The 27055-nt window shown below is 35.4% G+C and overlaps 1 protein-coding gene across 1 annotated transcript; it reads right to left on the bottom strand.

Annotated features, from left to right (window-relative positions):
- Positions 1 to 450: 450 nt before the first annotated feature.
- Positions 451 to 25357, bottom strand: CD8B (CD8 subunit beta). Its single transcript, XM_063459823.1, has 6 exons — positions 25198 to 25357; positions 9464 to 9826; positions 7603 to 7704; positions 5502 to 5594; positions 3103 to 3139; positions 451 to 846 (listed from the first exon to the last, which is right to left on the bottom strand). The coding sequence occupies exons 1-6, from the start codon at positions 25262 to 25264 to the stop codon at positions 834 to 836; spliced, it is 675 nt and encodes a 224-aa protein (XP_063315893.1). The 5' UTR covers positions 25265 to 25357; the 3' UTR covers positions 451 to 833.
- Positions 25358 to 27055: the final 1698 nt, after the last annotated feature.

Here is a 27055-nt window from a genome sequence, read left to right as displayed (position 1 = left end):
CGCATGCAGCAAGCACTGAGCAGGAGGTAGGGATGTGGCTCTTCGTAGGCAGAATAGGCGCCCTCTACAGGCATCTGCTTATAGATAGATGTCTACTCTGCTCAATGGGAAATACTGTCCTGGACAGAGGGCTCAGATTGTGTCAATCTCTTTAAATCTGGCATAGCTGGGACATATGCAGTATATATATAGATATATATATATATATATATACAGCGTACAGGAGGCAGACATCTTCATAAGGTTTTCATGATTATTCATCCCTATAGGCTTATTTTTCCAGGGCGTTGGTGCAGATAAGGACTGACATTTTCCGAAGTAGAAACGTGGGCAAGAAGAAGCTGAGTTTGAGCCAAGGACGTGATTAGTTGTGCAGCCATTGCATGAAAATGTAGGATAACACCACTTATACCTTGAAAACCCTTGAAAAATAAAGACAAACTATAGAGCCTTTCTGTTTATACATTTATTTACATAAAAATATCAATTCACATTGTGACTAAACAGGATTTTACTTTTTCCCATAGACGTCTAGTCATATTGTTGTAAATGAAAAGTAACGTATGATGTGATATTGGCTAAATCTTGGAATTCCGTATCACTTAGAGGTCCTGAGGTCAGTAAAACCCTAGACCATAGTCCAATGTAAACTCTATATATACATATATACATATATGTACATTTAATGACACGTATGTCCAAATCCACTTTGAAGAAACCATCTGTTTAAGGCTCAGATTTCCCAGAAGCCTTAATCTTTTCGGGGATTATTTACGATACCAGGTCCAAAAGTCTGACAGTTGTTCAAGAGGCAGAATAACATAAAATGCTTCTTATTTGGTAAAGCTGAAAGAGAAAATGTCATTGCATGAGTTGGGAATTCAACCATAATTGAACTATTATTAATTTCTGCAGTGATATCACTATATATATATTGCTATACTGCTATTTAGGGCACAATGTATCATATTAGTCATTGCTACTAAATAATAGCATAACGAGGAGAATTGATGCTTTTTTTGAGGTTGAGCTCTGTTAACATAAATTGTAACTAGGCTGTTAAGTCACACCAATTCACAATTCAGGTATATAACCCCATGTTACATACTCTTCTGAGTATTACTGGTGCATGTGGACTCCAATATTTACATTCTGGTTCTCTATCAATGCTACATTTACTGTGTTAGGGGATAAGATTCCAATCCTGTTTTTTTAAGACTGCAGTTCTCCTGCTACTAGGCATAGAGGGTACCATTTAAAAGCCTTTCTTGTAAACAAAAAAAACAATTTATTTTGCCAAATCCATTGATGTTAGTTATTACCTATAAATCCTCATACTCTGATCACTGATAAAAGTGTCCTCTTGAAAATGAAACCACACAACATGCCTATAGACTCTCAGAAAATAGATATAGCTAGCCAAGTCGCTGACTTCAGAATTATAGCCATTATAGCTGTAGCAATAGTCACGTACATGATGCTTAGCGTGTATTGCATTGATTTATACTATGTTATACTAACATATATACAGTATTATTCCAGCCAATCACATCTCTCTTTTGGTGTAACTTGAGAGTTCAAATGCCCAAGGTTATTACAGTTAAAAAGTGTCCTTCATGTCACGGAAATGGCCTTCTCCCACGAGGATACCAATACACCTCGTTTCAATATCTTTAGAATACTCCCTATTGTTATTAGCTGAGAAGGGATGGGAGGAGGAATGGGGGACCGGATGGGGTGAGAGGTTGTTGAATGCATAAAATTTGTGCAATTTGCTTTTAATTTCTTGTTCTTGATTTCTGTATTTCTAAGTTTTCTAAACTCTCTGGAATGTCGATTATTGAATCATCTCAGTAATTGTGAATCTGCTTCATTTCTCATGACGACTGTACATGTCTTTGGCTTCTTTAACAATGTCTGACATTCCAGACATTAATAAAAACATGTATTTGAAAAAAAAATAAGTGTCCTTCTGTGATCAACCAATCACATTACTTTGCATGTCATTAAAACACTTCTGCCGGTAACTTTTTCAGCAGACACTGAATTTATTCAAGGTGAAATAGCACATTTGGTGAATTTCCCCACATCAGTCTTTAAATTACCTTCAGTGAAAGCCAGAATTGCAGTTTGTGGTCAAATACAGATGTTTTTTTTTAAGATAATTTTTGCAAATTAACAGTCAATTTAAAACCCCTGTGTAGTGTATTGAACCATTGGAAATGTGCTATAAAACTGTACAGTAACTGAAGCTGCAGCTGTTTCTTTTTTTTGAGTGTGTATTTTGTAATAAAAACTTGAAAAAAAAGCATTTTGTGGCAAAGACTTCTCGTGATTTTGTTATTATTGTGGGTTCTGGGCAGACAACTCCCTTCTTGAACAATTCAGACGTGGCAAGGGCCATTATAATATGCGGTTGTTTTCGTTTTTTTTGTCATCTAAGGAGAAGCATCGCAAAGCTGTGTCTGAGATACACAATTTATATAGGAAAAGCCAGTTTAACCCCTTAAGGACACATGACATGTGTGACATGTCATGATTCCCTTTTATTCCAGAAGTTTGGTCCTTAAGGGGTTAAAGAGACAAAGTTTAGATCGGATAGATCAAGTAAAGTATAGATGTCAGTTGTTGAAAAGTGTAATTTTCTTCAACGCATTTTACTGTCTTTCACGTCTTTTCATATCTCTCTACAAGAAAATGGTTGAAACAGTTTTTTGATAGAAATAGTGATTTTACTTTAGTGAATAACTGTGATCACCATTATCTTCTATAGTATGACAGATCAAGGCAAAAACAGTCTGTGTCATGTTTTTATAACTACTCCTATAGAGGATTGAGTCAATGCATTTTGCGGCAATTTTCTAACAGTGAAGGATGAGAAAACCCACTGTGACATCTGAAACACGTGAACTCCTGAAATTTAGGGCTTATCTTCAATTGGAAATACACCTCTAGGATTATCATATAATGCAGAAAGCCCGAGATAAGATGTTTACTGCTCAACACAAACTGCAACATCTGTTTGATGCGGTTTTACAAGCGTTTATCGTTTGCATCTCAAAGCTCGTTACCACAAACAAGAGTTAACACAAACACACTTACTGCTTCGTGAAGAAATGACGGGATCTCACGTAGACACCTAGAGGATAGAATTAAAATGCACTTTTCAATATGTTGCTTTTTAAATTAAATATACAACTTGAACATAAAGAAGCAAGAGATATAACTATAAGCTAAATAATAATATTATATATTTATACACAGTGTAAATAAACTAAATCCCAAATTGAAGTGAACTGAAGACCTATTTGCACAATGTATGCCAAATTAAATATGGGGGCAAATTATTGCCTAAATTATCTAAAATGTTTTCAGTGAGTACAGTTATATATTTTTTGTATTGTAATAGAATACAATACAATAGCTCGCCTCTCTTTCTCTTAGGGAGAATAACTCCATGTTACTTTGCATTATTTAGTGATTAAAATGTAATTTGTAATTCTAGTTTGTAATTTGGGATGTTTTTTGGGGGGGATCCTATTATTCCTTGGGGTGGGGGTGTTAAGTTGTATTGTTGTGCTGCCTGTGAAGTGAAATGCGTTAACGTTTTATTTGTGAAATTGTGGGACTGAACTTGCGACTCACAGAAGGTTTATGCTCAAAATTTGCTTCTTACTACAGCTGTTCTGATCTATACACGCTGTCTTATGTACCCTGTATCTTCTGATTAGGTTGCAACTGTGCTCCATCTTTATACCCTGTAATTACATTTTATTTAAAACAGTTCATTTTTGTAGCTGAATGCCTAGCAATGTGTGAGATGTTCTGGCTCATTTGATCAACATTTAACTTACCACAACAGTACCATTATTCACTAAATAGAGTTGCCAAATTCAAGCATAAATAGCCGAGTTATGACTATTACACACATAAGGGATTTATTTTCAGATCAAATTATTTTTTTTGTTTTACCTAAATGTAGTTTTTTATCTCACTACAATTTGCTGGTTTGTAAATAAACCCCAGTTTGTAGAATTCCTAACGTAAAAATCAATCAATCAGTCAACCAATGTATTATTACAATGATTGACTTTGTGTAACGATTAATATCACTTTATTAACCCTTAGTGCTGATCTCAACGTTTACTTACATCTGTCTACAAATGATGGTTGTTTAATTGAATACGTTCTGTGTGTCCTAGGTAACAAATGATTTCAGCACTGGACACACATTAAAGGCTTCGATGTTGGAATGACCACATGTCACGTGTATTAATCAGCGCCCCTTGTAAAAGAATGCAAATGGACTCTACGTAGGAAATGATATATAGTCTGAATGCTGTAGTATTCATTATACGCACTGTACACCCAATGCACTCTTTTATTAGCATCCCTGATTTTAAACAGCAAGGTCTTTACCTCACTTTAATTTTCAGAGTGGTATTTTGCTACAATTGGAATGGGTTACTGAGGTCATTTTGCAAATAAGGAAAGGGTTACCTAGCAGTCGCCATGTGCATATGTACCGTCTCTGTAAAAAAAGTTGAGAATCCCAGCCCTGGTGTGCGATTACATTGAATATATTTATATCAAGTTATACCAGTTTGTAGAAAGCTACTCAGTTATATACAGAGTTTTAGTTTCCAACCTTTCAGTAAATAGTTGCGATAAACTGTTACTATTAACTACAGCCGGAACGTGAAGTGGCTACTGATTACCAACTGGTTCCAACCTTGACCCAGATTAGCCACTTCATTAATAGAGGCCATAAATAAATAAATAAATACATGCTGTATAGGTTGTCACCATAGCAACAACAACTTGCCAGTTAATAAGGCCTCACCCTTAGAACAAATCTAACACCACATTGTGATTGGCTACAGATAGTGTATTCAATGGATTCATTAAATTGTGATTTTGTGTTAAGCCCGATTTTGAAGATCCTTTCTGCTATGTGAATTGTTCATTTAAACGACACATAACACATTCCATTAGTACTTAATAGAAATAATAATATAATGTTTTATATCATGTATGTGGCCATCTTTTTGTTTAATTGTAGTATGATCTGGTTTAATATGCTTGATATACGCTTTAGATTTTTAATGTAAATAGTACATAGTATTTTTCTAGATGGTGCTAGTAAGGATTTAGCCATTGGTAATGTCTTTGCTACAGGCCCAAGGTTGGTACTAACTTGTTATGGTCTAGATGGAGCTGGCACGGTTGTCAACAGCTGTATTAGTCACTAAATAGCAGTTATGGGAACCATTAGTGAATAACAGGCTCCTTTAGTCTCAACTTCGCCACTGGCTGTAAGTAGCGGCAGCCGGCATGACTGGTGACATTTTGCAGTCAGTAAACCGTCTCCACCTGCTAACATTAGCGACAGGCATTTTGTTTAATAGCAGCTGACTGGTAAGAAGCAGCTACGACATTGGAAATGAGTCCAGACTTGGCTAATGTTTGGCTGTATAAATAAATATTAAGGCAATACTTACGACGTGTATGTGAAATAACGAATCCCAGTAATATCATAAGAATAACTGCACCTCCTGCCAGTGGGCCCCAAATGAATGGGCTGCATTTAAAACCTAAAAAAAAAATCAGCACTTTGTTAGGAAAAACAGGTCTGACGTTTCTATATTAATTCTTTAAGGTGCAGACAGTGAATTTAAAGTGTAGTTCTAATGTATGCTACTTTGATAAATGCAAGTTTAGAAGGGCCGTTGTGTGATTACGGTTTGTCATTAACTATGCACAATGGGGTCTGTTTACTAATATCTGACTTTTCACTGGATGTAAAATAAAAATGACAGAAGTGTCCAGCTCCATAAGGTTTCTAACCCCTTAAGGACACATGACGTGTGACATGTCATGATTCCCTTTTATTACAGAAGTTTGGTCCTTAAGGGGTTAAAGCCCTTACACTTAAAGGGAAACAAAGTTGTTTTCCTGGTGCTATAGGCTCCCTATAGCGCCCCCCCACCCCACCAACCCCCCCCCAACCCACCAACCCCCCCCAACCCTCCTATGATAAGGCCTCTTCTCCCTTGTTTCAGGTGACGCTGCATAGCATGAGGACATTCAGCATCAGTTAGGCGACCAAAGGTTGCCTAACGACCAGGAAGTCCCTCTAGTGGCTGACTGGTAGACAGCCACTAGAGGTGGACTTAACCCACAAAGGTAATCATTGCAGTTTCCTAAAAACTGCAATAATTTCCTTTGCAGGTTTAAGGGACCTGGGAATATACACCCAGATTACTTCGATTAAGTGCCTACAGTGTCCCTTAATGAAGCAGTTTTTGTGTATAGTTCATGCCTCTGGAGTTTCACTGTTCAATTATCTGATATTTAGGACTACAATCACTTTTTTGACTGTTTAAGCAGCCCTAGCCACACCTCCCCTGGCTGTGACTGAAACAGCCTGTATGAAAAAAAGAAAGGTTTTCTTTTTTCAAGAAACGTACGCTAACTTGAGACATTTTTATTTCCTGCTCTGGAAGTGTAAACATTACATCTCACTTTACAAGAAGTGTTTAGGAAGGCTGTGTAAGTCACATGAACAAAATGATTTAAACTCCTAAATGGAAAATAATTGAGCAGTGACATTGCAGGGGCATGATCTATACACCAAAATTGCTTCCCCATGCTAAGGTTGTTTTGATGTCCCTTAAAATCATATTTTATTTCCCTGTTGAAGCTGATTGTTAGTTCTTAACAGCCATCTTGAATATGTCAGGTGACACGTAGCAGCCAACCATTCTCAAGATTGCTATACATTGAGTTTAGATTTTTTTTATTGTCACCTTATAACAAACACCACAACTCACATAACTTGTGGAGTACCTACATATCACAAGGACATTACTCATGTGGGGCAATCCCCCTTAACCCCTTAAGGACCAAACTTCTGGAATAAAAGGGAATCATGACATGTCACACATGTCATGTGTCCTTAAGGGGTTAATTACATTATTCGAAAAATATCCAATCCCTCTGCTATTAATCGGACCCAACTCCTTCTATTATTTCCCTGCCAGTGGATGCTCCTCACCCTTGGCATTAATTGTGTCAACCCCTTTCCATTTTTAGTATGCTAGAGCAATACTCAAGTCTTCTGATATAGGCACTTCCAATAAAAAATGAATATCCAAAATACATAGACTAATTAAAGAGACACTCCACTTCCCAAATAAATAACTATAAAATCACTGTTTAGTACAAGCATACGTTTAATTGGGGTTATTTCTAAAAACAACTTGCAAAAGCGCAGATCTCTTATCTGCAGCCTTAGAAAACCTCCCCCTTCTAGCCCCGCCCAGATTTTCTGTAACTGTCCAATCACAGACTTCCTATTCCTAAACTATTGCTGCGTCTTGAGTTTAGCTCCACTGAGCTAACCAAACCAGGCAGTAACAGGACCTGTTATCTGATTGACAGCTGGGGTGGTGGTGGTGGGGGTTTAACAAGGTTAATTTTTAAAATGCCAATTTCTATTAAAACCAAACCATATCCCATACCGTTTCTCTTAGAACCCTGAAATGCCACACACCTATCATGAAAATTCTATTCAGTATTGGACTGCAAGAGGGAACATACCTTTTTCAGAGGATTTGGAATTGTGTTCCTTCCCTTTGCATTTGCAGGGTGGGCTAGCTGTTGTTGGTTTCAGAGTTGGTGGTCTAGTGGGCAACTTGTCAACTGTATAACAAAGAATAATAACATAAATATTAAACATATAAACTGGACAAATCCTCCCTGTACTTATAACAAGAGCTACACTATACAGAAGGACAGCAGACATTTCCACTGTTATGTTTGTTTATAAACTGATTTGTACTTTTTTATCATATATATAAATACATTACCATATGTTAGACAGAGATAAAGTAGAAATATAGTCACAGGATAATGCGGCCATTTTAAAACCCTGCACCATGTATTTGGAATGAGTTCATACCATTCATTTCATTGTCAGACATCTCGTAGAAGAAGCTGCAATGGATATTATTTAATCGAATTGGTGGATGCCTAACAGGTGAAACCCGCATTCCTAATACATTAGTGGGGGCTACCTTTGGTTTGGATTTTCATACCTAAGTGAAGCTCATTTCCCAACATTTTGTGTTTGTATACATTGAAAGGGGAACTATTATTACCAAAACATCTTTATCTTAAATGTGCACGTTGTGATCAAAACAAAACGTAAACAAAACCTGGAATCTGACTATATGTCTGTCCAACCGTAATTCACCTCTTTCATATTAAATGCACCCCCCCCCCCGTTATTATATATAATTTGATTCAGGGGAAACAGGGCTTTCATTTAACATCAAATATTTAGGTATGAAACATAATTTAATATGAAAAAAATATTTAAAAATGGGAGAAAATTAGAATTTTGAAACATTTTTTAGTTCTACGTGACATTCTAACTGTGAATGTCATAATACTGTTTGCTTTTACTGCAATAAAATACACGTTTCTATTCAGCGATCTCTCACGTGTAAAACAGTACCCCCTATGTGTTTTGGGACTGCCCTACAAAATCAACCGTCACTTTAATTTGAACATATCACTCTCTATGTCTTATGGACAGAGTTGTGATAAGAAAGTTAGATAAAACAAATCTTTAAAGTCAGTGCTTACACGCACTGAAAGATAATCATTAGAGGTGTTCTGAAATAAAACACATTTAATGAATATGAACATGGCAACGTTTTTTAACATACTTCCACCAGTTAGTTGTGAAGGGTTATTATTAAATAGTAGGATATTTTCTATACTATCCCTAAATATAATTGAAATTTACTTAAAGTTGGGCTATTTATTTTCCATTAGCTGTCTTTGAGGCTGTTATGTATCAAGCAAAGGACCTACGAAACTTTAAAAAAAAAAAAAATTAGGCAGGTAGGTTGCAACACAGATTTCATGAAATATGAAATATGTTTGGACCTACCGGATGTCCTGAAAATGTGTAACAATAGAATCCTATTTTTTTTTTATACAGCCTGAAGATTGGATGTTATCAGTATGTCAGTAAAGAAGTAAGTTATTTAGTTATCATACCAAGTAAGTAATATTTGGACATAGTAAATACACACATTAGCACCAACATTAATTTTAAAGCAGTATACAAGTATTATTGCAGTCAGTCTTGCCAAAGGTGTTTGTGAACTATTGTGATATTTAGCAAAGCCTTTGAGAAAATTATAATCAGCTGTATTGATTCAAACACCTTCATTCATCGAGATTGAAGGAGAAAAGATTCTCTTTTAAGGTATGTCGGTGATATATCTTTAATTGTATTCAGCATTATCAAAGGCAAATGCACCACATACAAAGGTACTATAGAACCTTTATAAAGATGGAATATTTGTAATGATGCAATATTGTACACAATACATCCTGCCAGACATAACTATACGTTTCTGTTGAGAATTTTTGCATATTATCTTACCAACATATAACATTGTTCCACTCCCAATGACCATCTTTGATGCCTCCTCTACCATGCAGTAATAAACTCCAGTATCTGAGCGATTCACGTTTTTTATCTTCAGGACGAATGAACGCTGAAAAGAATCCCTTGTAATGAAGAAACGATCTTTGCTTTTGAAATTGTCATTGTAAATATTCCTTCCTGTCACTGATGCTCCCACAACGAACTCTGCATTTGGCATCATACTGCTCTCTCGATACCAGTAAACTTTCAACTGGTCGATGGAATAAGATTTCATGGTACACGTTATCTCAGTCTGTGAGTTCACCAGAGAATAGGAGGAATTTGGGGTTTGTGTTACAGAAGCAAAACAATGTATACCTGAAAGACAACATAAACATACACACAGTCATTTTTATTTAACAATAGCTGTCATGTACTGTATATTTCAAGATTATTTAGTGCTGTTGAATTCTTTCAGTCTGAACTCCTACAAATTTGGAATCTGCATGCTCCGCTGCGTAAGGTGAGGGTAAAAGGAGCACATATGAACTGGATCACAGCTGACCTCATCCAAATGTACCAGTTTCGGGATTCTTTGTGGTCAAAGTTTAAGTGTACTGGCTCTATGAATGATCACTGTGCGTATAGACAATGGCGAAATATATGCACAAAACAAACAAAATTGGCCAAGGCCCAATATTTCTATGAAAATCTGAACAATAACATCTCAAACCCTAGAAACTTTAGGAAAGTCATAAATAAACTACAAACTCCCCCAATCCACTCCCAACCCTCCACTGTCAAAGTGGATAACCAAACCCTGCAACTTCCCTTAGATGCAGCAAATGCCTTTAACAATTATTTTGTCAGATGCTCTACTGCCCTGATTGCCAAGCTAATAAATGGCACACATCCTGAAACTACAAATGTGGATCAGGTCTCACTAAATTTGCAAAGGCCCAATATAGACAAGTTAATTTTTAGACCTGTACCTGTTAGTGTCATTGAAAAACATCTTAATAATCTAAAAATGAAAAACCAGTCCGGACCTGACCAATTCCCAGCAATGCTGTTGAAGCTCAGTGCGCCGGCAATTGCTAAACCCGTCGCAACTCTAATTAACTAATCCTTGGTGTCTGGATACATACCCAAACTTTGGAAGACTGCGAGAGTAGTGCCTATCCATAAAAGTGGTGACACTACTTTGGTTTCTAACTATCGCCCTATATCATTGCTCCCGGTATTGTCAAAAATCTTAGAAAAATGTGTCCATACGCAACTATGTGAGTGTTACCAACAATCAAACTATCTGACCCCTGATCAATCGGGCTTTCCCAAGAATCAATCCACTACAACTGCCCTCTTAAAAGTTTGCAATGACATCCAAACTGGCATGGAACAAGGAGACCTAACTGGAGCTATTTTCCTTGATTTTGCTAAGGCCTTTGACACAGTAGACCACGACATTCTACTGCACAAACTCAAAAACTCAGGTATTGGTGATCATTCACTAAACTGGTTTCGATCGTATGTATCGGATCGCTCGCAATATGTGTCCATTTCTGACAGCGATTCCCTTCCTCTCCCAGTCGCGTGTGGTGTTCCCCAAGGTTCCATTCTCGGCCCCCTACAATTTTCATTATTTATAAATGATCTGCCTAATGTCTGCAAATCCTCAAATGTACACATGTACGCAGATGACACGGTAATCTATGCGAGCAATTCCGATCTACCGCAGCTTGAGGCTGTGCTCCAAGTCCAGTTTACAGAGGTAGAAAAGTGGATCGCAAAAAACAAACTGTTCCTGAACACTGACAAAACTGTCACAATGATCTTTGGAACAGTACCTAAATTACACAAATTACACGATTCCCACCTATCCATCAAAACAATTTCAAATGGCACACTGACCGCAGTCCACTCTTTCAAATACTTGGGTATGATGTTAGACCCCAATCTATCTTTTGGCCTGCACATAGAAAAGCTTGCATCTAAACTTTATCCAAAACTAGGTGCCCTGTACAGAAACAAATCCTGCCTAAGCCCTTCAGTAAAGGAAAAGATTGCAAATGTTGATGCCAATCATTGATTATGGGGATGTAGTATATGCATCTGCATCGCATCTGCATCGCAATCCCACAATAATAAACTCAACACAACGCAGAAAGCAGCCCGATCCTCCTTCTCCTACAGAGCACCGCATTTGTGGAACGACCTCCTGCATAAATTTAAATCTTCCCTAAGCTTAAAGTCCTTTAAGAGATCCCTCTCTACATACCTCAAAACAGAATGCACCTGTCATGGTTGATTATATATTTCCTACCTGTTCTATGTTAAATTTTGTATATATTGTATATTAATATTGTTTTTGTATTTTATTGTACACTAACTGTAACAATGCAATGATTTGTGGACCCAGGACAAACTTGAAAACTAGAGAAATCTCAATGTATCTTTCCTGGTAAAATATTTTATAAATAAATAAATAAATACATTTATCTATTTCTCTCTGGAATATATCTCTGGAATATAATGCAGTGGGAGATATTACATACCCCTCTCACATCTTAAAGGGTACCTGTCATGAAATATACAACTTAACTTTAAATGATAGAGAACCAAATTTCATCTATAGATTGTGTTAGTAATTGGATGGAGGAGAGAAACAGCCAGAATGAAGCAGATTTGAACTGGCAATATGAGAATGATGAGAGACAACGGATGTTTTTTTACACAAAGCCAACATAAGGTGTTGGGGTCTTTTCACCTGTTATAGGAAGCAGGTCTGTGCTTCCCAGAACAGGGTATGCAGGAAAGGTCAGTCTTATAGCAAGTGTAGCACCCACTGAAACATGATTGAGGCAATGGAAATAAAATAGGAGCTTTAATAGTATCAATGATAGACACACTTAAATGTATAACATGAGTCAAGTCAGATGATAAGAAAACTGCAAACCTACAGCTGTCATGACAGGTCAGGTTCCCTTAAAACGCAGCTTCGGGTAACTTGTCCTCTATAAGTTATTGGATAGGTCAGTGTGCATGCAAGGTACTCATCTAGTGATGAAAAACTCTGAGATTGTACATACGCAGAAATAAATTAAGAAATAAAAATAAAAGTGAAAAACTAAATTACCCTCATTGGAAGCCAGAAGACTACAAGAAAAAATAAATAAACGCATTACACATGCACTCACACTTTTCTGAGCCTGAACATTTGACTCAAATTATGTAGCATTGGGAAAAAAGTACAATGTCAAGAATCCTCCCTTAATAGGTGAGTAGGTTAGTATCTTCTCCTCAGCTGTCTCTTAAATATCTGCCAGCTTGTCTGATCTTACAAGATAAAATAAATCAAGGGCAACAAAATATGCAGGAAGCACAAATGGCAAAATACCCAGTGTGCATGAACAATATACATTTACAGACAAATTCCATCACAAACGTAGATGGGAATAAGTTAAGCAATGCTAAGTTGTTACTTTCATATCCCCATGTATGATTTTCTAACGTGCAGCAAGACAATCAATATATACTGTATATAAATATATTACATGTAACAAGATAATCACGGGTATATTACAGAGATATTGATAACTCTATTTATAGCAGTTTTATTCAGTTGTTCCCAAGACAACATCATTTTCTGGAAAATAAATACATTTATATAAAGGCTGCAACAATTTCTATTGTCACGTTAGGTACAAATAGAATTTTAGAAGAATCATAAAACACAGCGTGGGCTTTCTCAAAAACAGACCCTCAGCCTTTCTTTTGGAGATGTGAGATTTGAATTCTTCTTTTCCGTGAGTGCTTAATGTTTATGGTATATTGGTAATGTAATGACCACATTTAAAGAGGTGTAGGTGTTTATTTATTTGGTATTATAAATTATATGCAAGCAATGGTTCCATTTTTTGTTACATGTCTTTGTAAAGAATAAATATAAGTAAGATTTAGTAGATGCCTTTAGAAGTGTATCACATCTTTTTTAAATCATTATTATTATTTATTTTTTTCTTTTTCATACCAATATATGATAATTGATATACCTATTCATAATAACGAAAATGTGAAAATTGCTGTTCTGCGACTCCTGCCGAGTGAGGAAACATATTTTCCTAGTTTAATGCAGAAACAGAAAAAGTCTCTGATTGTGGCGCAACTGAAGGGATTGCTTTTTTAACCTTTTTAATTTGGCCCTATATTTATCAAGCCATTTGTCAGCTCATCACAACTCACTATTTAATAAATTAACTATTATGATGCTATGTATAAATGCTGAACATAAAACGTCAGCATTTATAGATTTCAAGAAAAAAGACAAAGTAAAATGGAATGGCCAGTCAAAATGCCCATTGATCCAAAGACATATTAAATCTGAACTGACTTGTGCATTGTAGTTGCTGGAATCGTTATACTTTGGAACCGATACATGCATGGTTCTACTAAAACAAGGAGCAGATATACAGCTTGGGGGTGAGAATGGGTGAACGAGCCATTCTAACTACCGTATATATTTTCCTCTTTGAGTCTAAATTGAAATATTGTTTTATTCCTCCGCAACGGGTTTAGATTTTGACTTCACCATTGATTGAACAATCACAATGAATAAAAAATATATGCTGGAAATGTGTGGGGAAATAAACTGCTGAAGGAATCTGGCAATGTTCGTGAAGGAAAGATTCTGATGGTACCTGTTAATCGACTTTTGTGTATTCAGTTTTGGCCAAATTGCAATTTGTTTGAATTAGTGCAAATAGATTTTTAGCTGAATTCGTTATCTCAGAAGTGACATACGTATAACCGAGCAAACGACTGTCGCGATAGCCATCCATGATTATGTATTCAGAGGTCCGCCTGTGGTCCCAAAAAAAGGGATTGGTGGAGATTGATGAGTAAAAAGATGATTGATGGACAGCAACTTAATGTTGATTTTAGTCACAGATCAAGTAAGAAGTGACCAATAGACAGAAAAAAAAGTAGGAGCAAGTAGGAAAAATCAATAAATCTATATTTATATATTATATATTTAATAAATATAATTATTTATTTCACTACTCTTTTCCCCTTCATTGGTTACTGTTGCTCATTTGATCTGGTAACCAAATGCCAGGAAAAGGGTCCTGCAAAATATATACATAATATTATTACCAGGACACTGTTAGGCCCGCTTTCTTGCTCTTTTTGGTTCATCTGAATCGTTTTTCAGAAATATTTTTCATGGAGCATATTTGGATGAGCAGAACCGTCAACTGAGTTCCAAGTGTAGTCCCGAAGTACATTTCATTTTCAGGAAAAACAAAAAATTCAGTGAAACTAAGTTTTTTTGCTGTGCACAAGTCTACCTGCTACTGTTCAGGGCAGGAACGGGCATGCAGGAATGTACCAAAAAGAACCTTCTGATTCTCTGATAAAAAATATCAACCTAAGGTTCATGCCAATAAAATCTCTAAATATACCAGCTAATATATTGGACATTAAGGTACTTACTAATGTTAAAGCACTTAACGAGCTAAAGAAAGATGGGAGAGATGGCAATGGTGGAAAAGGGGAAAAGGCCCCAGGCAACTAACATGAGAAGTTTGCCAAAGGGAATTGTGGCTGCATTCTTCTCAATATTAAATATTGAATTGAACGTTAAAGGTGCGTTGAAACTCTGTTAGCACAATAATGCAGGAGTGAGGCAATAGACAGGAATTGTGGACTGCAGTATCTAGATCAGGAGGAGGCAACATTTGCACTGCAGATGTTATGGACTTCATCTCCCATAATGCTCTACCCCTGATCTAGCTGATCAGATGGCCCGCTAGATGTGTATAAATGATGTCACACCTTGCAACAACAGCATCCTCCGTCTGTTAAACCCATACATCATGTGCATCATATGAGTAGCACCATCTACACTGCTATCTGTGAGTTTTACAAGAAAAACAATCTTTCAGCCTTGTCCCCCAAGTCAAACATGGTCAGACCTCCCCTGTAAAGAAACCTGATAATGTGCTAGAATTGAGCTTTGTAAAGGTACCGGTTCATGATGTAGATTTACTAACAGAATCTGTTAGCGTGCAGGATAGAAAACTGTTGACAGTATCTGCTCATACATGGTAGGAACCTTTGGAATGTATCTGCTAATGTTAAGGGTAAGTACTGTATCTGTTGAAGGTACTAGCCAATGATCAAGGAAGATATTTGATTACGCTGTCTTACAGCACTCAGTAACATAATCTAAAAACAAAACCTGCAGATGTTAAGATGAGTAGGACCATTAATATGTAATCCAAGATTTCAACATTTTTCTCTCTTTAATCTCTGCTAAAGACAATTACAGAGTTATTCAGTAAAGTGAGAATTGTCATCAATTCGAAGTGAATTCAAAGTGAATTTTCATACTTACGGCCAAAATAGCTCAAATTAAAAAATTCTATAACGCAGATATGCTTCTAATTTCGCCACTTTCGCTTTAATTTTGAAATTTACTTTGAAAACCCCTATTAGTATCCATTGAATGGGGCACTTGTAAGCAGGGTGGTGGACTTAGCATTTTATGAGCCCAACACCAACTATTAAGTCAATAACTTAAGCAACATCCAAACTAAGTATTCATTCTGATGGAGAAATGTCTGCTAAAACACTGCTGGGCTTACTCACTTACTGGTGATGGTGGAGAATTGACAGGTAATTGTCCAGGAAAATGCAAATGTTACGTCCAACACAGTAAATACTCCTACGTGGCTATTTTGGAAAAAATATATTTTTATAGAATTCTCTAAACTGCCTGTTTAGTGTATAACTGTACGCATGGAATTCTCATACCTGCACATAGAAGTGATGAGAAAAATTTAGTCAGGGCTATTTATTTAAGTGAGAATTGTCAGGAATACCCGAACTAGAAGCATATCTGACTGGGAGAATTGTTTTGGGGGGGGGGGGGGGGGGCGAGAACATCTACTTTGCTACTGCTTTGCATACTCCATCAAAAAGGAGTTCCGTGCCAATATCAGATCTTCATCACAAGAAGTCTTTGACACAGTTGCGGTAAAGAAATGTTTCAATAGATAAGTCAGTAAAATTGTATTAAAAAAAAACAAAACATTTGCTATAGATTTTTTACATATTTTATATTATTTTATAAATTATTGTTTTTAGATTAAAAGTTTTTTTATTCTTATAATTCTTATAATGTAGTGTACCCTTGCAGTATCTTACATTTTAAATATATTTTTTTAAACCTGTTTTATACATCAGATTTCTTTACATTTTTGTGTTGGCTAAATAATTTTTATGAATTTAGGGATGACATTCAAATTATTTTTATTTTTAATTAATTTCCCAGCCATTTTGTATACACGATACACTCCCAAGGAATTATAAACGCATTTCCAGAGGTAAAAAAAACAATAAAACAATAGAAAATAGAAAATAAATACAAACAAATCAGAAAAAGTACATGGAAACTGTTCAACTCAAGGATGTCTAAGTGGTAGATCATCGGATATTGTAGAACTTTAGCTATGAAGATTCTTGACATTTTAAAGACTGAAAAATTCACCTTTTCAATTTTTTCCCCTGTATTTTTTAGAAGAAGATAAAAGAATTTAAAAAATATATTTTATGAATAGGTAACGGGAATGGATATAAAAGCAAATAGGTAGCTCTAAGTAGGTACATACCTAGGGAATCTTGTCTTTGTCACTTTACAGCTGTTGTACAGAAGATTATATGTCCATACACATGGACATCTTTAGACATCACTGCCTCATGGTCATTAAAAAGTTTTAGGGAATCTTTTTTTAAAGTCAATTCATTTTGATCAGCATGTAACTTTCTTTTGATTATTTTTGATATTGGGAATTTTGTATTTATTTGGTTAAGCTGACTATATAAAAACAGGTGCTGTAAGCAATTATTAATATTTATCTAATCGACACTTGTTCCCAGAGAAACCTTACACAAGGCTGGACTCCGATTCTTCTGACAATTAGACTAGATATAGTGCTGTGACCGTATTGGATGCATGTATATATATTTTTTTTTTGCTCCAATGGGTTATTTTTAATATAATGCACAAAAATACTCATGAACAATATCTAAGAAAAAATAAATAGCGCAGTCTCTGTGAATCTGAGCACAGGATATCACTGGAAAGCTTCAAACTTGCAAACTTTCTAGAAATGGGCGAAATGCAAATCTAGACCTCATAGGAATGTTATGGCCATTTAAGTTAACAGTTTGCTCCAGCTGGTATCTCTAATAAGTAGCAGATAAGCTTTATTTTACTATGAAGGTGAAGGTTTTTGCCCCATCAGATGGAAGGATGGATGAAAATGTTGCATAACGGGAGCATTGGTAGAGGGGTTGAAGGGATGGATTAATAATTTCCAATAAATATTTTTTTTACCCAGTTCTAGATTTTTCTGGAAGGAGAAGGAATGGTATTTTAAAAGAGCCAAAGCATTAATTATATTTTTCTCCTGTGTTAGAGCTTGAGTGACTATTTGTTGAAAGCACAGGTGTGCTTCACCAAGATCGAGGTTAGAAGGCCCTATATAGAGCACTCGCAGATTTTAATATTAGATAGAGAAAGAATACTTGTGTTGATCAGATGCAGAGAATACCAGGGTTCGTTTACAAAGTGCATCTGCGGAGCACAATTGTAGAGATCTACCATGGAAACCAATGGACGTTGGCTACTGACTGCTCTAGTGTACAACGTTGACCAAGGTTTGCCCTTGTTCATATTGCAATTGTCTTGAATCCTAGGTAGATGAACTTCCTTTTTTTTTAACTTTATTAAACAGCTAACAGCGTTCCCTCGCCACACCTTGGTAACCCACCATGCTTCCTCTTCTGTTACTGAATCATCAAAAATAAAAATAATAAAAAATTATAAACTCTTCTAGCAACCTTCTTTTCCCGTACATGAAATTCATGTTATCCTTTTCTCTTGTGTCACTTTACCCCATTCGCTCTAAAATGCAAGCACATTTAAGCAGGCCCCTCTGTTCCTGTGTTTCCAACCCTCTTGTTGCAATTAAATGTCTGTTAGTGCACCTATTGTGCAGCGGAATTTGTTGGCGCTTTATAAATAATAATAATTGACTGTAGTGCTTAGTGTTACTCTGTGCTAGTGCTAGCATGGAGCTAGAATAAATAGCTGTGATTGAATGTATTTAGCCTAACATTCGTTTTGTTATGTTAAATATATATCAGTATATTTACCTGTATTAAAATACTGCATTCACATCCCTATGTAAAATTCTGTACCACCTTCTGGGTGAACCTCTTTTTTTTTTTCTAAAGAACCATTTTCTTTAGTAATTTTTTAAGAATTCTGTACCACCTTCTTCATCTTTTTTTTTTTCTCGAAAGAACCATTTTCTTTAGTAATTTTTCGTGATGAGATTTCGTAAGGAAATCTTTTTGAACCTTGCGCGGTCTCAGATCAAACTGATAGTGAGCGAGTTAAAAAGAATTTGCAGAACAAAAGTAAAAATACCCATCCCTTTATCATACATTTAAACAATATTGTTAAATATTAACAGTTTTCTACGATGGATCCATCCATTCTAGAATTTCTGATCTGCCCGAGAAGATTTTTTGATCAATTTTCTTTCTTTCATTTTTAAATCAACACCGGGCTAATGTGGGCAGGAGTTTTACTCCACCAGAAAATAGATTGGACATGGGAACGCTTCAATCCAAAATGGGTCTTTCTCATACCAAGGATGAACAATACCATTTTTTGGATTAAAATGTTGCTACTAAGAAGACTACCCACATAGCCATTTTATTGGTGTGCAGAAGAAAGTTATAAAAGAAAAAAAGGGCCTATCTAATCCATGTCATCAAAACATTCTGATCTTGGTAAATATGAAATAAAAAAATAAAAAATGTACCTAAGTAAAAGTAAAACAAATAAAAATATAAATAAAAAATAATATATATATATATATATATATATATAAATGGCTGTCTTCCTTCATCAGTATTGTGTGGAAGTATCACAATGGTACAGAGTATTAATTGTTTTACAATCGATTACGGATGTTTTTAATTTTAAGTAATTCCAATGAATTTAAAAGGCCTGTTTCTACAAAATACGTATGTAAACAGACACCAAAAGATTCTCTTTATCTTGCTGTGACTGTACATGGGATCCCTCCTACCCACTGCTTCCATTACTCACACATCTCACTCCTGAACGAAGACCCCCATATGTCGATCACTTTGCTTTGTGTTGATTAATAAAAAGACTCTCTTAGTGTGTTTCCTGGAAACCCCTATTAAAAAAAAAAAAGCAAATTGCAATGTTCCAACAAACTATGTACTAACAGCTGGAAAGCCTAACAGGGTTATTCACAAAAGTGAGATTTCAAGGTGAATTCAAGGTGAATTTGACATTTAAGGTCAAAATTGCCAAACTAGAAACATTATCTGAGCCAGCAATGCTTTCAGTTTGGCTACTCTGACCTTAAATATGATATTTACTTAGAATTCTAACTTTACTAAATAGCTGTGTAAGTGTTTAGCGGTAGAAGGGAATATTAATTAAAATTACTGTGTCATTAAGAACTAATTTGATTATTCCATGTCATCCTTATCACATTGTTAAGGGTTTATGTTGGTGTTCGTATCCTGTACATTCTCTGTATTATAGTGATAATACTGTGGAATACAATGTAGTGTAGGGGAAGCCTGCCTACCAATATCGGGTATTGCTTTGCAGGTCTTATAATTAACATATAACTCATAAATTAATTTACAGGAATACCTTAAGTATATTTCCAAAACCCTATTTTAAAGGTTGTACATTGTGTATATCTGGTTTTAACCCCTTAACGACACATGACGGAAATATACGATCATGATTCCCTTTTATTCCAGAAGTTGTGTGCTTAAGGGGTTAAACAATATTCATCTAACTATGAAAACATACTCAATATGCAAGCCTAGATAACAATATTAATTAAGCAATCTAGTGCCACCTGAAACCGGCGGTTAAAACAGATGTGCTTTCGGACATTGTCGAAAAATGTCTCAGTCATACTACTTTTTGTATCTTCTTTTTATAATAATGATATTTGTAAAGCACAAAGAAATATATCTATTGTATATACATAAAGTATTTAAAAAGCATGCAAATAATCTATCTACCTGCCAAATAATTACATTCTTTAGGAAGGCCAAGTGTTCAGTTTTCCTGCTATCTTGCACATGTTTAATCTATCAAACTCATCTAGATTGTAAGCTCTTAAGATCAATGTTTGCTATTTTCATACGAATGAGTGGTACTGGAGAGTACATTTAGAGCCTCCATATAGGTATTTTATAAAATACTACTTAGCGCCCTATTATTTGTAGATAGTAAACACTCTTTACGGACACCTTGACTCTCAGGTCTCAAATATCTAAATTTATAAAAAAAATGTATTTTTGTTATCTGTATCCAGAATATATCCCATATTTATTTCCCCTTTTACTTGATAGGTTTGTTTTGGTGGGCTGTGAGGATCAGTGAGAATCTTTTAGAACTTCCCGATAATACAAACGTGATTTAGCGCTCCACAACAAACTCATATTATTAATGCTGAATAAAGATGTCAACCGCTAGCAAGTAATATTGACTGTCATAAGTAATGTACATGTAGTGTTACAAATCTGTGTAACCTTATTAATGTTTCCTTATTGAATATGTGCTTTTTGTCTAATTCCATCTTGTCGTTCTTTACTTATGTCATGTTTTTTGTACAAATGCACAAAATGTACCTTTTCCGTGCCTCTACTGGGTCAGTTTCTGCCAAATCTGCTCCAAGAGTTTGAAACAAAACACAATCAAAACCTCAAGGCTAATATTAAAATATACTAACTTCCAACACGTATGAGTTGCTTTGTAAACAACATTAACTACATGATCAATGATTGTATCTTGTTATGGAATTACATTTTTGTATTTCCCTTGAAAACATTAATGGAGGGAATGTTGTAGAACCACTGAGCTGCCATATTGTTAAAACGGCAGGGGACCTGTGGATCCCATGAAATTAGGACCCAAAACCTACATGAAGACCCAACTGTCCCTTTACTAAGCCCTCTTACTGGTGTTTTCAAAATATGAAAACAGCTTTATTTATTAGTTTATGGCTTCCTTAACCAGTGCCATTTTATTTCCTCGGTTTGGCCCGTTGATTTCTGTGGCAGATTGAAAAGTTCGGCCTGCTGATTTCTGTGGCAGATTAAAAACAAATTGATATACCTAAAATCTACTTCCTCTTGCTTCCCATGAACGTCATTAATTAAAAATGGTTCCCGTCTTATCCATACACTGTATGCCATATTTAAAATTCATCACAAACAGTGACATGCCATCCGTTCAACATTTTACAACAAAACTCCGAGGTGAAAAAATCCTAAAATGGGTTAAACAACTATAGACCTGAAAATATTGCCCCAGGTTTTCGCATATTTTTTAATCTAAAAAAAAAATTAATCATGTGAGTTGATTATATGCATTGTGACGCTTAATTAAACAGTTAATTGTGGGGAGTTTATAATCTAGTACCAAAATTTAGGCTAAATTAACTTAGTTAAAAAAAAATGTAAAACTGTCGATGTTGTCAACAGACCATAACTCCCACACCTACAAAAGTATTTCAAAATACACAATCCAGTATTGAGCAACTCGTTGGATTACTTGTCGATCCTGATAATCGTCCATTTTTTCTATATGGAGAGTATAAAACTACATATATGAACGATATATTCACACCTGCATGTAACAGACATTTCATAAACAATGTCACAATCCGTTTAATGAACGAGGAATCGTTTTAAATGTCTGAACTGATCTGCCCTTAAATCACACCTGGGGGATCTCAATGACTAGGCCCAGATGCTAACAGTCACAATATTCAGGTCACTTTTTTGTAAAAAAAAAAAAAAGAAAATCCCATTTTAAGCCCCCGAATCCTTTCATCTAGTTTATACTAAAATTGTTTGCCATGTAGTTATTTACTTCGTGTTTTGTTTCCTCTTGGACACAGATATTCATATTGTTCTGGTACTGAAACAGTTAACTTTGTAACAGTACAGATTCTACTCATTAAATGTGGTTTATAGTTTTAAATATTGATATAGAAGGTAATGATTTACTATAGTTCCTAACTGCAAATATAAACATTTATCAAAAGTAGGTTACTATAATTTTCGCTTTAATTTCTACAATCGTAAAAAAATTTTTTTACCCATTTTTGTTTATGTAAAACCTGCTAATAAGGTATTGCAAAATAGAATGATCTATTCATTTTTATATCCATCCTTATTTAATAAATAATACGACACATTGCAGAAAAAAGTAATGACATCCTTATAGTTTAAACTGGTACTTATAGGATAGTTATATCTTTAGAGTTTAAACTGGTATTCATAACAACTTCCTATTGAGATATTCTACAGACCACGGGTGTTTTACCCAAAAAATATTTGCAATTTTTTTCGAGTATCAATATATATATCGCAACATGTTTTACACAAACAAGTCGGACGCGCACAGTGATACGATTCTAATATGATTCTAATATGAGGAACATTACAAGGGGAACATTACCTGTGACGCATACATTATAATAACAGACAATTATATAAAGCAAAAACGTATTGATTATTTCAGCAAAAGATAATAAAAACAGTCTGACAGACAGAAAGTGCAAACAGACAAGAGTTATAATAGAATATGAGATTCTCACAAGGCTTGCAATCCAAGGATGATCACTAGGCCCAAATGGACAGGCTTTCTTGTTACCAGTTACGGTTGATTTCACTATATACTTGCATCAAACCATAGGAACATATATTTTATATATACAGGGAGTGCAGAATTATTAGGCAAGTTGTATTTTTGAGGATTCATTTTATTATTGAACAACAACCATGTTCTCAATGAACCCAAAAAACTCATTAATATCAAAGCTGAATATTTTTGGAAGTAGTTTTTAGTTTGTTTTTAGTTATAGGTATTTTAGGGGGATATCTGTGTGTGCAGGTGACTATTACTGTGCATAATTATTAGGCAACTTAACAAAAAACAAATATATACCCATTTCAATTATCTATTTTTACCAGTGAAACCAATATAACATCTCAACATTCACAAATATACATTTCTGACATTCAAAAACAAAACTAAAACAAATCAGTGATCAATATAGCCACCTTTCTTTGCAAGGACACTCAAAAGCCTGCCATCCATGGATTCTGTCAGTGTTTTGATCTGTTCACCATCAACATTGCGTGCAGCAGCAACCACAGCCTCCCAGACACTGTTCAGAGAGGTGTACTGTTTTCCCTCCTTGTAAATCTCACATTTGATGATGGACCACAGGTTCTCAATGGGGTTCAGATCAGGTGAACAAGGAGGCCATGTCATTAGATTTTCTTCTTTTATACCCTTTCTTGCCAGCCACGCTGTGGAGTACTTGGACGCGTGTGATGGAGCATTGTCCTGCATGAAAATCATGTTTTTCTTGAAGGATGCAGACTTCTTCCTGTACCACTGCTTGAAGAAGGTGTCTTCCAGAAACTGGGAGTTGGGCTTGACTCCATCCTCAACCCGAAAAGGCCCCACAAGCTCATCTTTGATGATACCAGCCCAAACCAGTACTCCACCTCCACCTTACTGGCGTCTGAGTCGGACTGAAGCTCTCTGCCCTTTACCAATCCATCCATCTGGCCCATCAAGATTCACTCTCATTTCATCAGTCCATAAAACCTTTGAAAAATCAGTCTTGAGATATTTCTTGGCCCAGTCTTGACGTTTCAGCTTGTGTGTCTTCAGTGGTGGTCGTCTTTCAGCCTTTCTTACCTTGGCCATGTCTCTGAGTATTGCACACCTTGTGCTTTTGGGCACTCCAGTGATGTTGCAGCTGTGAAATATGGCCAAACTGGTGGCAAGTGGCATCTTGACAGCTGCACGCTTGACTTTTCTCAGTTCATGGGCAGTTATTTTGCGCCTTGGTTTCTCCACACGATTCTTGCGACCCTGTTGACTATTTTGAATGAAACGCTTGATTGTTCGATGATCACGCTTCAGAAGCTTTGCAATTTTAAGAGTGCTGCATCCCTCTGCAAGATATCTCACTATTTTTGACTTTTCTGAGCCTGTCAAGTCCTTCTTTTGACCCATTTTGCCAAAGGAAAGGAAGTTGCCTAATAATTATGCACACCTGATATAGGGTGTTGATGTCATTAGACCACACCCCTTCTCATTACAGAGATGCACATCACCTAATATGCTTAATTGGTAGTAGGCTTTCGAGCCTATACAGCTTGGAGTAAGACAACATGCATAAAGAGGATGATGTGGTCAAAATACTCATTTGCCTAATAATTCTGCACACAGTGTATATATATATATAGATAGATATATCTTAACTTCCAATAACATAAAGGATAGTCCTTCAGGAGTATCATTGGGTTTATATGAGATGCACTGTGTGACGTTTTGTTCCAGAATACATTCAAGCATTATTAGTATTAGTTATAAACATCTACTGAAATATATATATATATATATATATAAATATATATAAATACAGTGGTACTGTCAGTATTTTAAAAGCAATATGAATTAAAATTGCAAGCCCCAAGGAAACTTTATCACAACCAGCCCAGACGCCCACCGTATAGTATATATAGTGTGTCGTCTGGATATACATCTATAAAATGTATTTGTACCCCTGTCCCCTACTTACCTGAAATATATAGAGAGATAAGGATGAAATGGAAGAACCACAGTAACTTCTTTTTAGGAAACGTCATCTTTGCTAAAAACTGAGAGGGAGGGAGTCGCACCTGACTCTGTGTAGTATCTCCTCCTACTGGTTGCTGTCACTTAACATTGATATCCCCCAGTGGTCTCCAAAACAGAAATGAGCTGAATGTTCTGTAACCAGCTTCATAAACATCGCCTTCCTACTGACATTAACCAATCAGAGGACAGACAACCTGCTCTGTAGGATAAACACTATCCTATAATGTGTATACAAGGTAGCAAACTGATATACCATCTTATTAATGTGCTACTTTTAATATATCTTTTTTCATTTTATTTTTTTATGCAAATATATGAGGTTTGTTATAAATGTATTTAGGAATGTATTCGACCCCAGCACACCTATAAACATTTCTTACATAAAATATTAAATAACATTCTAAACACTCAAACGGTGTCCCTTTAAGCCGTCCAATTCTGCATTAGATAGGAGAGCTTTGTACACATGAAACGCAAATCTATATATTTTTTTCCTCTCTGCAAGCTCAAACTCACTCTAACAATAATTATGTACAGTATTTACTTATTATATACAAAGACTTATTTTTTTTTCTTATCATACCCTTAGATTGGTACATTTAAAACAAAAATAAAATGTTTAACTAACAACAGGCATGCTTTCTTTGAAATACACTTCACGTTGTCTGCTGGTTGCTCCACTTCCTTACAATAACTCTTTATTCAGAACACAATGGGGGGAGATTTATTAAAGTGTCGCAGACTGCATATGACCTTTTTGGCATATTTTTAATTTAGTTTTTGTGCAATTTATTAAATCTGTCCTTTTTTCCGTCAGTTGATTATTTGTGCCCAAACCATAATTTTGAAGGCCACTTCATGTTTTTAAGCACCGTAACAGAATGATCTAGAAGAAAACCGTACGGTTTCACTATTTTTCTGTAACTCTAACATTGGCAACCGTTTGTGAAACAGATATTTGTACAAAAAGGGTGGATTTATGCAGGCAAAAACGAGCACTTGTTAGAACAGATTTAGAAAAATGAAATCAATTCTGAGTAGATTACAGACCAAAAATAAAATACACTTATAAGAGCACCGATATAACATCCTCAATATTTCGAATATACTCCAAGCCTCGGAGTTTATTCTATATATTTCTGTTTGTTTCTATTTGTATCTTTTTAAATTCTTTTATGTGAACAGCTTATCAAGAATGTTACCACATTGAAAAAAAACAAAAAAGATTGCAATAGTAGAAATAGGAGTGAATCTCCAATCTGGAAAAATTTAGTTAAAACAGCGGATTTGAAAAAAACTCTGCAACTCAGCTACAAATACAAATTGAGTATTTTGGTCTAATTTTTCAACTCTCGGATAACTACAATTTATGGAGTTATTTCATAAAATTAGAATTATTGGGCATTCAAAGGGAATTTAACCCCTTAACCCCTTAAGGACACATGACATGTGTGACATGTCATGATTCCCTTTTATTCCAGAAGTTTGGTCCTTAAGGGGTTAAGGACACATGACGGAAATATTCCGTCATGATTCCCTTTTATTTCTGAAAGTGTTTTCTTAAGGGGTTAAACTTCAAGGCCGAAGCATCTGAACGTGGAAAAAAAAAAAATCTACATCCACACATTCAGCTCATTTTGAAATTCTCTTAGAATTTTCAACAATTCTCACCTTAGTGGATAATTCTGTATATGTTTAGTGAACAAACTCCCCATCACTTGTCGGAATCTGTTTGTACGATATTGAAAAATTAGTGAGAAAATCCATAAAATCTTTAAGATTCCAAAGTTATATCAACA

The sequence above is a fragment of the Pelobates fuscus genome, chromosome 6 (assembly GCF_036172605.1).
Source record: "Pelobates fuscus isolate aPelFus1 chromosome 6, aPelFus1.pri, whole genome shotgun sequence".
NCBI lineage: Eukaryota > Metazoa > Chordata > Amphibia > Anura > Pelobatidae > Pelobates > Pelobates fuscus.
The sequence above is the reverse complement of the archived record's forward strand: the minus strand, read 5'-3'. Positions and strand labels throughout refer to the sequence as shown.